The 16,325-nt window shown below is 43.3% G+C and overlaps 1 protein-coding gene across 1 annotated transcript in view; it reads left to right on the top strand.

Annotated features, from left to right (window-relative positions):
- Positions 1-16,325, top strand: part of LOC126235164 (G-protein coupled receptor GRL101-like) — a 412,667-nt gene that overhangs the window by 391,824 nt on the left and 4,518 nt on the right. Inside the window, exon 26 of the mRNA XM_049943896.1 lies at positions 3,192-3,363. Within this exon, the coding sequence (XP_049799853.1) occupies positions 3,192-3,363 (172 nt within the window). The remainder of the gene's footprint in view (positions 1-3,191; positions 3,364-16,325) is intronic.

The following is a 16,325-nucleotide window of genomic DNA, read 5'->3' as shown; positions in this document are numbered from 1 at the left end:
TCCGCTGTGCCGTGCGTGTGATCATTGCTTGTACAGCCCTCTCGCAGTGTCCGGAGCAAGTATGGTGGGTCTGACACACCGGTGTCAATGTGTTCTTTTTTCCATTTCCAGGAGTGTAGATTGAAATACGTACCGTAAGTAATTTAACATGTAGGTTGCAAGTGCTTCTTTGAGAAGAGGAGATTTGAACAGGAGAAGAGTATCTGACAGGTTGCATCAACCCAGCCAGAACATTGAAATCTAAAAATAATATTAATAAAAAATAAAAAAAAAGAAAATAAAAAATAAAAATCAAAAACGCTATTCCACAGAGGGCAGGAACCGTGGCCTCTACGGTTGTCAGGATAGCGTGATGGTGATGTGGAGTGCAGAGTCGAGGATTTGTCGGATGCCCGAAGGCGCCTTTAAAACTCCTTACTAACGGAATATACATTTACTGCACATGGACACGGAGGTTACTGACAGTCGGGCAAGCAAGTGAAGCTCACACAAGGCCGGTATGCACTGACGCCTGAGAGCCTCGCAGTGTCGGCTGTTGCGACGGCTGTACTGTGCGCAGCTACTCACAGGAATTTGCTGACGGAACGCGCTTTGAACAGGGCCTGCATGGTTCCGGTGACCAGGTTGTTAGGGCGCTCTCGCTGATATCGTAGACGACTCCTTAGGACAGGCACCCAACAGCTGTGCACAATGTGGCTGTAGTCGTGGAGAGCTGCGTCATATCTCTCAGCGAGAGAACGGCCAGCGACGCTGGTGTTCCTTGTAGATGTAGGTCGAGAGGCGGCAGCTGTTGCACTCCCCAGGTATTATTGTAGTTTGGCATTTCATCAGATATATTCAGTTAGGTCTCCAGGGACCTGATCGTAGGACGCACCAAAGTAACCAAACTCTTAAGACGAAGCGGCAGCATCCCGTGGCAGCCAAATCCTTCAGCCCAGTCTGGTTGTTACATCGAACTCATCTAGACGGACTGTCGATGGATCGTCACAGACGCTACCTCGGCACTGGCCAGCCACAAGCTGAGAGCTGGGCCTTAGAAGTCAGAGTATTTCTTCCGTTCGATGTATCCCAATGACGTTATCATGTGGGAAGTATTGCCGAGTGTGTCCTAGTTTTCTGAACCTGTCAGCTCTCTGCACCACGGTGGGGTGTCACAACTCTTCTCTTCTGGATTTCAGTTTTGTTATTTCTTCAGTGTCTGTACGCTCTAAGGTCACTTGTGCATACTACTTACGCCTTGTCACATCACTGTGAGTAGTCGACAGAATGACGTAATGCTCGTTCTCCGATACATCACTCTGCTGCATCGGCACCTTTGTCCTCCAGCTCGGGCAGTGTGTGGAAATTAATTGGCGTTGTGGCCATGCTGAATACAATAAGGGAAGTTGTTTATAGCTAACATTCTAATCAAGACGTTGAGTACGAGACTGCCTTGGCTTCAGCTCAGACGCTGTGAAGGCCAGGAAAATTTTTAGTTAAAAAAATTCACATCCAGCCCAATTATCATTCCGGGGCGCAAAAACTCCCTCAACACTACATTTCACCTTTTTTCATTGAGAAAATAGTTAAAGCCACTCTAATCAACATGAATGCTACACATCACAGTACCACGTGTATGATGCCACGGTAGAATACCTCAAAACGTTAGAGAGGTGGCGTTGACATTAATTACATTGTTTGACGATCGTACGTGTTGTACTAACATAGAATAGTTTTATTTGTATCCATCTCCCTTACCCCCACCATAAGTAATTGGTTTCTTGTGTATTTCATTTCGGCGGAGAAATATGGGTAAACTGAATTACTGTGCACTCACAAAATTTGTATCTAATGGTTTATTACCAAAGGAAATAAGTGCAAAGTTGCTAAGGATTTGTTAAAAACATCTATTCCTTTATTTGTATCAATTTTGAAATTAGAGGCTAAAATCGGAGAAGAGTGGGAAATATAGTACTGGAGAGCGAAAGACAGTAATTAATGGTATGGGCATACGAGAAGAATGAATGTTATGCATTGTACTGGCGAATTACCATAATAATGCAATTTATTGAGTAGTTGCATACGTCAAATATTCTACACATGTTGCTAGTTCATTTCAGTACGAGTATAAAACTGAGAAGTAACTGAGTATCTGTTACCTGCTAAGGCACAGTTTCATATCTTTCATAGGCAGTTGCTGTCTACCGTCTTAGAAAATCGAGAAATGTGTGCTCAGTTTGAAGCAAAACAAGCACTTGAAGAATTAAAAACCATCCACAGTATTTATTAATGCAGCAGGTGTCAAGGAGACAAGGTAATGTACAACACAGCAAAATTTAGTAATACTACCAGAAAATAACAGTTCAAAGGCTTCTTCCCATGTTCAATAATATCATGGCAATAAATTATAATGTCAAGAAAACTGACCTCAAAATCTTCAGGTTTTGAGACATCAGTATTCGTATGAGACAGGATAATGTCGTAGCTTACCTGTGGTTCCCTGTATACATTATGAGAATCGTGGTCTCGTATTCCAAAAAAAATCGAAATTCTCTGCCTTTTGTTCATATGTAACAACCGCTGCTGCATAAAAAAGATGATCTATCTTGTTATTTGATATTCTTTTTTGTAGACCACTTAGCTTACGACATGAAGATAACGTCATCAGCTTTTTCCGCCTTACACAGTTTCACTGCAAGCATACCGTCGATAAGATTTACTACCGGTTGTAGTTACTTCTCCGACACAAAATTAACATATCTTGGGTGTCTTAGATCGGCTTTAGTCAAGCGATTCCTTCTTGCCTATTTTCTGGTACATTTACTTCTAATTTTATGTAGTATTTTTCTGCAAATGAAAACAGTTCAGGACTCTAGATGAAAAACAGATCTTATTACCATTCTCGTGAATAATACCTCACCCACACAATAGAAATGATGACCAATAATGAACAAGCACTTGTTTGAACTACCTTGCATTACCAGAAGGGATTTCATTCTTCCTTCTGTTATCTTTTATCGTGTTGAGTTATTTGAATCACATACTGAAAAATCTTGAGAGAATCGAGGAAAATTCTTGCATTTACTAACCTTTAAAACAATTATGGAGTTACTCGTGCAGCTTCCTGAATCTTAGCATGTTTGCAACTATCCCTAGGTGAGGCTACTTCTATCAGGGATCAGCTGATATTTGGCGACGTTCCTCATTCCCAGGTTCGACCCACGTCCACAACTGCAACCTGTGCGACGTAAACTGCCCGCTTGACGTCAACATCTTCATGGAGAACGGCGGGGGCGTTGCAACCGCTCCGGAGCATAGTGATCTCGCTGGCGGGGACGACAATAACGACTCGCAGCACTTCGCCCTCTTCTCGCTCACCAGACGGTAACTTGCCAATGCATTTTCTACATCTGCCGATAGTTGTCGTGCTGAAATATGCAGTTAAACTGGCAGCCACCGGGTACTGCTTGCTAAGGACGGAGTAGTAGCTAATGTACCCACAACTACTTATGGAACCAGAAGACACTACATATTAGCGCGAAAAGGATGACCCAAAATTTGAGGGACATTCACTTACTGTGTGATGGAAACCGTTAGCATCAGTATAGTTGCTGGGATCTTTAGTCCGGAGAAAAGTGTGATGTGCGTCTCCATGCAAAACAATCCAGTGCAAGCCTCTACATCACTGCTAAGTTAAAGCAGCCTAAATCTGTTTGGAACATACCTCCTTGATCTTCACTACAAGTTTAACCTCACCTAGTTCCAATCATTAAGAAATGGGTGACTCCTTGATGTCTCGGGATGTGTCCTGTTTGCCTCTCCGTTTAATTAGTACTGTTATGGCATAAATTTCTCCCTAATTCCATTCAGTACCTCTTCATTAATCATCACACTCAACGATCTAATCTTCAGCATCATTCTGTAGAACCACATTTCTAAAGCGTGTATTCTATTCTTCCCTGATCATTTTATCATCGACGTTTCATGCTTGGAAGGTTACTCTTCAGACAAATAGCTTCACGAATGATTTCCGAATACTTCAAGATACATTCCATGCTTACACATTTCTCTTCTTCACAAATGCTCATATCATATAATATCTGTCTAGTCTCAAAAGTCTTAAGAAATTATTGAATAAACTGACCAACTAAGTGCTGAATGATAGAAGGTACAATTATTGATTGTACTAATTAATATATCTGTTCATTTCTGAAACTAGGTTTTGCGTTAATAACAAAGATATGTCGAGATTTTAGCCAAGTAAGAAGAAATTTAAGTGGTGTCTCAGTAGCCTAACATCAGCAGCTTCTGAGTTGAAATAACAACCTGTGCTGATTAATAAAGGGATAACAAAGTACTTCGTAGTAAGACAATGGAGAGTATGCCTTTTATTTAAAGCTGGGTCGTAGACAATGGCAGTTTTGCAGGCTACCTTTGCTCTATAATAAGGAAGGAGATAAAGCGAAGAATTTTTTACGTCTTTTACGATATTTAAAGTCATGAATTACATGAGATAAGTAAATTAATTGCATAAAAAATAACAATGCATATGACACCTGTAACAACCGAACCTTTAAAATGGCTAAAATGGTACCTCGACAATTCTTGTCTATAAGGTATAACACAAATTTAGGTGTCGAAGACTACAAAACCAAAACAAAATTATGGAGTATGGGCAGTATTGCCGTTATGTAGAAAAAAAGCCTAAAGCCAGGAAGTGTTGAGGAATGGCTTCAGACCAACCAAAACACTGATGGAGTTTTAAAATATGCATGTATGGGATTCTAGAATGAATTGCACACAAAAAGAAACTGCTGCACGGTCTGTGCTCCTCCGTAAACAATAATCGTTTTTAAAATAGATTGTAGAGGCGAAATTTGTCAACATTTCACTTGGTATACCGAACGTCATTTTACTCCTACTGGGAAGAAATAATGTTCAAATCACTGCTCCACTATTCCCATTCATATATCCAGTGACTCTGAATGTATTTCTCATGACGGCGTTTATGAGTTATTTTGTTGACTGGAACTCAAGTTACTTTATTTCTTAGACTACAGAAGTATCACTTTTACAAATTTGCCAAACTATGATGTCGACAATCAAGTGGTATAGACTAAACATTGATCTTCGACGCAGTTTCAATATCATCAAAATGTGATGTATGTGTAAGAAGCTGGTGATAAAATGTACTAAGATATGTAATTTCTGTAGTCTACGTGAACTATCGTAGAAATCATATTATCCCCTGTCTGGCATGCTATTACGTTGCAATTTATAGCAGAACATATATCAACATATGTTCCTAATTGTAATTTCTTTCAACAAATACTGTTCTGCCATAGTTAGGAGATTTCCTCTTAACATTTTTATGAAAGTTGATGTTAAGCAGCAGAAAATCACTTAAGAAGCTTATTTAGTGCTTGTTATTAAATACAAGTAAGTGTTTGAGCAAATCTTTCTTCAGACATCTTACTTCTAAAATTCAACTTATTAACTCGTACAAACAGAACATAATTGTTGTATCTCCGCTCCCACTGACTGACTGGATAACTGGTGTTCAGTGATTAACTCGAAACAATACTTTGTCGGCCTAAGCAATATCTCCAATCTTCAATACACACAACGGCATTGTATCATCATTGTCAGTAATGTGAAGAAGTCAATCAAGGGAGGTGATAATAAGTTATATACTGTACACTAATCAAAAGTTACTCTAAACATGGACGCGAAATACAGTGCTGATATGTAAAAAGCGATAACTGTTTTGTCTTAATCTTTTAATGTATACATATATAAAAGCTGACGACCTAGGACAGAAAAGGAAATACAATTTTCATTGAAGTAAACACTACCGTATCTAGAAGTCATGGATGACCACACATCATTAAAATATATGTTGGGGCTGAAAGGCTCATTGAATATGGTAGCAAGGGATGTGATCCAGAAACCAGGTAGGAAGCACACGAATGCATATACTCTGAGCAGGAAGGTTGCAGTGCTGAATGCACTAGGCAAAAGTCTAACAGTAGGGCAGAGAGCACAGATGGTTGACAAAGACTGTCAGGCATTTAAATCACAACCACAGTTACTAACACATGAGGGCTTGCTCTGCAGAACAACGAAATGCAGACGATGCTTAGTGGTTCTGGTGGCATTAAAGGATGAAGTGTTAGACAAGTGGATGAGCATGTGTTGTCAGGTCATGAAGGACACCAAACAATGGGAAGATGAACAGTGCAAAGGTTCTCCTGGAGAACAATGAAATGTGGTGTTGACAATGCCAGCCACTCGTGCTGGCGAAACATCAGAAAAATCATTAGATGAAAGTCGGCCGAAGAACCCGAGACAGAAGCCAATAGGCAGTTTGTCAACAAATGGCCACGAAAGCCTTAACAATTTTGTATTTCGCCTCTACAGGGAGGAGATTTGCAGATTGTACCGACGCCTTGACCAACGACGGAAGAAGAAAGCGCGACTGGTGTCGTCTCTCGCCTTTCTGTCACGGTGCCGAGATGAATGTGCTACACCGAAGTTCTTGAGATGTAAGCGCCTATTCACCACCGCCAAAGCACATCGTATCTACGACAGAATGGAACGAGCTTTTCTTCGTGAGCGAATACATACAACACAGAGAGACTTGGCAAGAACGGATCAGGAGCTTCTGGACATTTTCTATCAACTAAGTAGCAGAATGCATAGAGACGACTGGGACAAGATCGACAGCATCACTCACAGGAGCATGCAGAACGAACTCGAGCGCTGTACCGAGCGACAGAAGAAAAAGTTTGAAAGATGCCGGAAGCAGACCGACAAGGCGATTCCCGACATGTCACACAGAGTGGTCAACCTCACTGAACGACAATTGACCGAAGAGGAAGTGTCTGTTCTTCAAAAAGGAGGGAATTTCGCTATCACCCCGAGAACTATACCTATGGAGGATATCGTTGCCAACACCGAAGCAGCCATTCGGACCCTTCCTTGTGAAAGGGCAGAGGAAATACGCACGGAAACAGCCAGGATACTGCGCCGAGCAAAACCACCAGCTTGCAACCTGAAGAAAGAAGAGGTACAAACCATTAAGAATCTCAACGCCGACAAGAGTATATTGGTACTGCCTGCCGATAAGGGGAATGCGACCGTCGTAATGAAGACCGAAGATTATGAGCAAAAGATCCGAGACCTATTAGATCCGACGACGTACCGAAAACTAAGCGCAGATCCGACGCAGCGTATCACACGGAATACGAATCGATTGATCAAGGCGTCTTCTCTGCCGGCGGACATACAGAGAAACCTCCGCAACACAGAAGCCCTACCACCTCGGCTGTATGGATTACCCAAGATCCATAAGAACAACTTTTTACTGAGACCGATCGTTAGCGCTCCTGGATCACCGACATATAAACTGGCAAAACACTTGGCCTCTCTGCTCCAGCCACACGTGGGGAAGACCGACACATACATTGAGGACTCAGGACATTTCATTGAGAAGCTGAAGAAACTGAAACTTGCACCAAGCGACATCTTGGTCAGCTTTCATGTTGTTTCGTTATTTACGAAAGTGACACTCAGTGATGCTCTGGAGCACATCGGTTCCATTTTCCCGCAGGACATCAGAAAGCTCTTCCATGCATGTCTCACCACGAGCTATTTCACGTGGAATGGCGATTTCTACGAACAGCTGGAAGGCGTCGCCATGGGTAGTCCTCTCAGTCCAGTGGTGGCCAACTTCTTCATGGAACAATTCGAAGCACGGGCACTGGACTCGGCGACTTGCAAACCTAAGGTGTGGTACAGGTACGTCGATGATACTTTCGTGGTGTGGAGCCATGGTGAAGAGCAGCTCGGTGACTTCCTAAGACACTTGAACAGCCTCCATGCCAACATAACATTTACCATGGAAGTAAAAAAGGACAAGAAACTGCCATTTCTAGATGTGCTGGTCACAAGGGACGGCGAAAACCTGGGACACAGCGTGTATCGAAAACCGACACACACGGACCGATACCTGCACAAACTGTCAAACCACCACCCGAGCCAGAAAAGAGGCATGATTAGTACGCTCGTAACGAGAGCAGGACGAATACGTGAGCCGCAACACCTCAAACGAGAAATGCAACACCTGGAAACTGTCCTGAGGAGCAATGGGTACTCCACAAATTATATTAGAAGTGTAACAGAGCCAAACACTCGGCGAAGTAAGGAACCAGAAAAAGAAATGTCGGGTACGGCCTTTCTGCCATACATTCCCAGAGTGACGCACAGAATCGGCCGTATATTGCGCAAACATGGCGTAAAGACGATTTTCAAACCGACAAGGAAGATCAAAGAGTGTCTTAGATCGGCGAAGGAGAAAAGAGACCCACTTGCAATGTCGGGAATATACCGTATACCATGCACATGCGGAAAAGTTTATGTCAGAATGACTGGACGATCCATCAACACCAGGATCAAAGAGCATAAGCGACATTGCAGGTTGGGGCAGGTGGAGAAATCGGTCGTGGCAGAACACGCACTGCATGAGACCGACCACGTAATAAAATTCGCCGACACGGAAGTTCTGGCTGTAGAGAAGCACTATCACACGCGCTTGTTCAGAGAAGCTGTAGAAATACAAAACCACGCAAACAGTTTGAACAAGAAAGAGGAAAGCCTTAAGGTAAACGGGTCCTGGCTTCCCGTACTGCAGGGAACGACCGTCGCAGGTAGCAAGAGGAGAACCGCACCGTAAATGACCGCGGAGAAGCCCTCGGACGTTGGCGCGCCGGGTACATATAGTCTGCGCCCGCGAGCTCGGCTCCAGTTCACCACCGGCAATGGAGGGTGAAGCTTTGACAATGCCAGCCACTCGTGCTGGCGAAACGTCAGAAAAATTATTAGATGAACGTCGGTCGAAGAACCCGAGACAGAAGCCAATAGGCAGTTTGTCAACAAGTGGCCACGAAAGCCTTAACAATTTTGTAGACTACCATACAGTCAACAGACAGTTGAGTTCAGTATTACTATCACTACAACGCACAAAAAGTTCCATCCCAGGTATGACACGTGACAGAGGCATCTGAATAGAACGTATCTATGTTCACTATATAGCAACCATGGAAGAGTATGCCCACAGAGTGAAGTTGTACGAAGTGGTCTGACTGCTTGTGGTAGGAATGAACGTGCAGTATTGATCTTATACAGTCCAGTCTTATCCAGTAATATGCTAAATACGGGTAAATGGCTACAAGTAAAGAAGCAACAGATGTAAATAATTTCTGAGCATGGAGAAGTTCACTAAGGGAGCTACAAGAGTGTTTGAATGAAAGTATCACCATTTGTTCAGGCAGAGAAATGCAGAATGACGCAGAGCCATGCAAAGTGTAACTGTTTCTTCGGAAAGCAGAAGCAATGGAATGCGAGAAACAAATGTTTCCACCGCAGCCTCATTTTTAGGAGGTAGGAGTACATTGGATCCACTCAGATATTGCACCAGAAACCGTGATAATGAATCCCACGAGACTGGGAAACCAAAGGGAATAGTAAAGTTAGAGTTACGTGATAGTAGTATTTTGATAAATGACAATACTTGTGAGATAGCTGGGGTGAACTTTCGCTTCCCAGCTACCCTCATGGGTACAACTGTAATCCAACCAACACATCCTGGTCTGATTTGGCCAGAGACCTGTGGAAGCACTGTCTCCACTAAATGTAACCTAGTTTAACAAAATCCTAAATCCTGAAATCCTACACTGTTCAGACACACTAATAGCATCTCAGCAAGGCAAACTTTCCCTGCGGCAAATGTTTCAACTTACTCAGCAATATCAAGACAACCGACGCTGAAATATGGTATGTGAGGATTACCATGTTTCCGAGAGCTGTTTGCGTACTTTGGTGTTTATCTGTTCTCCAGACCTACCAACGCATTAGATACCTGTCTAGCAGTTAATGGCGTAATCCAGGAAACGTTGACTAGAAAAACTGTAAAATTATTAAGAATAATGTAGCATTACTTGAAAAGAGTTCAGAAAACGGAGACATAAGGTACCGTATTAGGAAACATAGAAAAAATTTACGTGAGTCAGTTTTCGCGAGCTCATAAGTTAGTGCAATGGCCACAATTTACAATTCTGTATGTAAGAGTTTGAGACTGTTACAGAGGATAACCAAAGGAAATATTCGGGACGAATGTTTTGAAGCAAGGGAGGAGTGTTGTGCAGCGGTATATGTACAAGATCAATTTTTTTAAAGTTCTGCCAGCTGAGCTCAGAAAATATGTGGCTACCTATGGGCCTGTAGGCCAAATCGAATATCAAAAAGATGTACCGCCGATGAAACGGACGTCAGGGCATGAAGCGAGCATTAGCACACAACCTCCGAGCCAGGAGAGAGGAGATGTAAACGCAGCACCGGTACATAACACGGTAGTGTAAAGTAATACCTCGTAGCTTCAGTGCTAGAGAGTCAACGCAGAGTCAAACGTAGGCATAAAGACACGAGTCCGGTGACCGAGAATAGTTACTGATGTGCCACAACGGGGAATGCTGATCTCACTGGTAAACGACGGCTAATCTATTCATGCATCCCGAGCTACCACGTTAGAGACACAGGTTCCGCCCTTTAAATAATAAAGGTTTCGGAGCTCAAAGATACATTCTGCCGTGCTTCCGTTCTGTCTGTGTTGCTAGAACCAAAGACAATGATAGTCTACCGAATTTCAGTGAAACTGAGACAAATTGATCGATGATAATCTGCCTGCTACCTGTTTGTTTACTTCGACACCGAGACACAGCCAACCTGGTACTATCACAGTAATGGTCTGCTGCTTCTCTCAAATGGGACATCGTGGACGAGAAGAAGACTGGCGCGTAGCCACCACTCCTCCACTACAGATCCTCGCAGGGAATCTGCAATTTGTTACCTCCACACCGAATATGCTTGGAACGTTCGCGCAGCCCCCTGCCAACTCTTTAAACATCTGCTGCAGTCTTCGACGATCCATAGTGGATGACCAGTGCATAACGACAACCAACGACAAGGACCACAGTCAGCTGTGCTGACCTGAGCGCGCGACGGGCGGTCTTCGAGAGTGCTGAGATGGGAGCCGCACTGTACCGCACAACGTCTGGGGGGCAACGCCTACTACTTCCCATGCTGCCACTACGGTGGGTCACTGAACTGCGGATAGACATTTTGTCTCGCTGCTGCCCGTCGCCATGAAGACACTTTATAACTCTCTAAACTCAGCACAAGAAATAAATGTCAGATACCAGTGAGTAACTGATGTCTCCGAGAGTAAACAGGGCCAATCACCCAAACTCCGTGCCTAGCCTCCTGCACACAGTGCGACGCTAGCTCTCCGGGTCGTAGTACTTCATTTAGAAAGAAGAATTGGAACTCTGGTCAGAAAGGCGAATTTATCTGTGGTTTTACTAATAACAAAGATAGATGCTTTTTGAGAAAGTTTCGTTGGATGAAAGATCTCAGCTACATCTCCTACCTCGTTCTTATGATAGTCATAGAGAGTAAAATCATTGACGACCGTTTTACATATATAGGAAAGCATTCGCGGTTCTAGCGTATTCCATTGCTATGATCACGCTTCTCACCTTAAAAAACTGAACGAAAGGGGTTTATGATCCAGATCGAATTGCAGCAGAATATTGCCCGTTGTGACATATTAATTGCTGTCACTCCATTATCAATTTATCAGTACTTCATTGTGCTAAATCATATCTTTAAATACAATGAAACAGGGGTATGGCTGTTACAGCCCAGAGACGTTTCCGTAGTGCACATGCAGTACTCTCATAACACATAGATTTACTCACGATATCTACGTTTGGCAATAAAATTATGCTGATGACCTTATATGCCGGAAGCCATCTGCAATACTTGACATATTTGGGATCAATCTCAACTTGATGATTAAAAAAATGAACTGATACCAGTGCATGAATTGTTATAGCCTAAGCTATCTCACTTTACACTCAGTAGTGAACTACGAACCTACCGATCTGCTACACAGAAACAAGAAGGCCGTAAGAATCCGATTAAATGCAACAGCTAAGATTTTGCGTGGAGCGTACAGCAGACACAAATATAGCTCAAAGATTCCGTAAAGATGTTGTTTTACCTGCCTGGTATCTCGTAAAAGAACTGGATCTTGAAACAAATTTACAATCCGAAACCGACGAAGATGCAGTGGTTTATTCATAGACAATCTGATCAACGGAATTTGGACACCTGTTAGTGGACATTAGTATGTGGTATGTCCCCTCTTCTTTATAACGGCTTCATCTCTGCGGGGTGCAGTTTTAATCAGGCGTGTGAATGTCTGTGGGTGAATGGCAGATCTTCCTCAAGAGAAAACCAGAAAAGGTAGTAATGCTGTACGGTTCTCTGGGTGTTCCAACTAATCCCAAAGATGTTCCGTTGGGTTCAGATCGGGAATCCGGACAGGCCAGTCCATTTCAGTAATGTTATCGTCCACAAACCATCGCCTCAAAAATGTAACGTTGTAACAGGGAGAATTGTCATGTTGATATAAACAATCATCGTCTACGAACTTTTCCAGTACTATATGCAGGACATAATGTTGTAATGTGTTCATAGTCTTCCACATTTAGTTTTCTTAAGCGCATTAAGTGGGCCCCACGCTAATCAAGGAAAATACCCCGATACTTTCTCCGTTTCACTACACATAATAGCAGGTAAAGTTCCCTAGACATTCGTCTAACACAGTCCTTTCTGATCGAACAGTCCAAGCATATACTGTCCAACGGACACTACGAACCGGCAGTACAATCGTGGACTGTTCAATCAAAAAATTCCCCCGGAGAAACTAAAGAATCACACAGTCCGTTCTGTTGTGTTGGTACAGGCTACAGCGATATTCATCACTCCAAATCACTCGTTTCCAGTCGTCCAGGTGTCAAATGGCGTCGGTCTTTACACACTATTGCGAGTTTCACTTAGCACTGACTACAAAAATTTAAGATTTATGAGGAGGTGCTCGTCGAGAGTACCCCATGCTTTTTAGCTCCCTACGCACAATACTTGTGTTAGCTGAATGCTAGTAACACTTTGGCAGTCATGAGTGATTTCTACAGCTGGTTTCAAGCGATTTCTAGAACTCTTCAGTGCTCCGCGATCCCTGTTAGTCAGTATATGCGGTATGCGTCGTCTGAGTTGAGCTGTAGTTGTTCGTTCTCATTTCCATTTCACAGTCACATTAGTAACAGTCGACGTGGGTGACTTTTGATGAGTTTAAATGTTTCTGATGCATCTCTCACTCAGGGAACATCAAATGACTAGTCACTGAACTCTCCTGGCCGATCCATTCTGTTGTTAATGCTTCTATACTGTGAGTACAATAGACTCCGTTCCCTTTCCAAGTGGTGGGTCTGCCTCCCGTGACGTCTAGTGGTCAGTTCCGCGTCACATAGCGGTGCTCAGCTACTTTCCATCAAATAATGTACACTTCTAATGGCATGTGTTGTGTCTGTCGAGATCTCACCGCCCCAAGACAGCCCACGGCTGAGAGCATTGTGATATAAGAAACACGTACAAAATCTATAACTGATGGGTCAGTGGTCTTGTGTAAAGTGAAAGGAATGTAAGAGTCAGTATTCCACCACTTTCGTCTGGCGAAATTTACGCAGTTTATGTTTTTTTTATAATACTAGAGAAGATTTCAAAAATCGTTTCAGTAATTATCAGCTTTGGTCCTCCTAATAAAACACTTGTCATCTGCTAACAAGATTCAAGCAAACTATGAAAGTTACTACATGTTAATTTACTAATTATGCTATAAATTTCAGATTCCTGTTGGGTGCATAACATGCACCAGTATTCTGTGCCGGAAACAATTGAAACTTTCGGCGAGAACATGTTTCTTATATTCCTGATGCACAATAGAAATGAAAGGTTCCCTAGAATGATTTCGTTCGGTAACGTCTTGAATGTATTTGAGGATCAGTTCACGGAGACGACAAAGGTCGTGGGATACCTTGCAACAAATTGTCGGACCCCATTTTCTCTGCGCAGTGCAGTAACTCCACGTGACAAGGACTCAAAAAGTCGTTAGGGGTCTCCTGCTGACATTTTGAGCCATGCTCCCTCTATAGACGTCCATAATTCCGAAACTGTTGGCGATACCGGATGTTGTGTACGAACTGACCTCTCCATTACGTCTCATAAATGTTCGATGGGATTCACGTCGGGAGATCTGGGTGGCCAAACCATTCGTTCGAACTGTCCAGAATGTTCTTCAAATCAGTCAAAAACAATTGTGGCCCGGTGACTTGATGCATTGTCATCCATAATAAATTCATCGTTGTTTGGGGACATAAAGTCTAACATTGGCTAAAAATGGTCTGCAAGTAGCCGAATGTAACCATTATTAGTCAGAGATCGGTTCAGTTAGACCAGAGGACCCAGTCCATTCCATGTAAGCACACCCAACGCTGTTAAGGAGCCACCACAAGCTTGCACAGTGGTTTGTTTACAACGTGGGTCCATGGCTTCGGGGACTGTGCACCACTCTCGAACCCCACCATCAGCTGTCATCAACAGAAATCGTGACTCATCTGACCAGGCCACAGCTTTCCAATCGTCTAGGGTCCATGGTTACGAGCCCAGGAGATGCACTGCAGTCGATGTCGGCCGTTACCAAAGGCACTCGTGTCGGTCGCCAGCTGCCATAGCCTTTTAACGCCAGATTTCGCTGCATTGTGCTAACGGATCCGTCCGCCACTGCTGTGGCCATGGTGATACGTAATACCTGAAATATGGTATTCTCAACATACTCTTGACGCTGTGGATCTCGGAATACTGAATTCTCTAACTATTCCTTAAGCAGAATCTCCAACTACCATTTCGCGTTCACAGTTTGTTAATTCCCATCTTGCTGCCATAATCACGTTGGCAGTCGTTTTAGATGAATCACTGGAGAACAAATGACAGCTCCGCCAAAGCACTTCCCTTTTATATTCCGGTTACGTGCTACTGTCGCCATCTGCCTACGTGCATACCGCTATTCCATTGCCTTTGTCACTTCAGTGTGAGTTAGTTCGTAGCACATAGTATATTTGTTCTTACATGAACACTGATGGGTAGAAACATTATGACCACTGCCTACGCGAGAATGAATGCTACGTAACTACGTTTGGGCGCAACCAGTACGTAATGTTGCGTTGATACCTGCACATTGTCTATACTGTTTGCGTTGGTGCCAAGAGCATAGGGGCTGGACCAGCGAGCGGTGGTGGTCATTTTCTCTTCGCAGGTGAGATCATATTCCGATAGAGTAGCTATTATGGACATATCCTTACATGGTGAGAGGGGGGAACACGTAATGCACCCACGTACATTGCCTGATTTGATGGTTTTGGTGGTCCAGGTCTTATGATGTGAGGAGGCGTCGTGTTGCACGGACATACTGACCTCGAAATGTTTGAACACAGTTTATTCACCAGTCAACATTATTGACTGTACGTGCTTCCCACGTCCAGCTTTTTAGGAGTGCATTCGACCCTGAGGTCATTTTCATGGAGGAAGATGTGTGTCCGCAATCGAACAGCACAGGTTGAGGAGATCCTCGAACGGGAGAATATTCCGCGAATAGACTGCGCTGCCTGTTTCTCCGACTGCAACCCCATCGCGAACGTGGGGAATGCGTTGGAGAGATGTACTGCAGCACAACCACAATCGCCAACTACCGCTGGTGAATGAATGGAACACCCTACCACAAGAACCCCTTATCAACTTTGTGGTCAACATGGAAACACGTCGCAGAGCATGTATTGCAGCCAATAGTGACCATACACCGTGCTAAGACCCATGTCTCGTCTTTAGCAATGTTGTAGAGTAACCTAACCTTCCTACTGGCGGAATAAAAAAATGAAAGAGATATTTAAGTATGGTAAGAATATGTAATGCATACAGGAAGCTTTGCGCCGAGGTGGACGCGTCACAAATGCGACGGCACGAACCTGTTACTGCTTAAACAACCATCAAATGTGAATTATCATCAAATTTTATTTCATCAACTTCATCACCGATCGTGTGCCAACGCTCTTTTCCTTTGCTTTTTGATGTCTCAGGTCGTGGTGACTATTGCACATCGCCATTGTCGGGAAGCATCTTAGCCATGAAAATACTACTATCATTTCCACATTCAAAGTGGTAATGAATACTGAATCGAACTTCGTAGAAAAAAAACAGAGTTAGATATTATATGTACGTATTACTCAAACGACACGACGTGATAAGCAAAAGGTTATTCTGCTCTCAAAAAATGAGTGTACAATCCTGATATATCTTTGAGAAACGCAACACTCGTACAACACGATTAATGT

Source organism: Schistocerca nitens, chromosome 2 (genome assembly GCF_023898315.1).
Source record: "Schistocerca nitens isolate TAMUIC-IGC-003100 chromosome 2, iqSchNite1.1, whole genome shotgun sequence".
NCBI lineage: Eukaryota > Metazoa > Arthropoda > Insecta > Orthoptera > Acrididae > Schistocerca > Schistocerca nitens.
The sequence above is the reverse complement of the archived record's forward strand: the minus strand, read 5'-3'. Positions and strand labels throughout refer to the sequence as shown.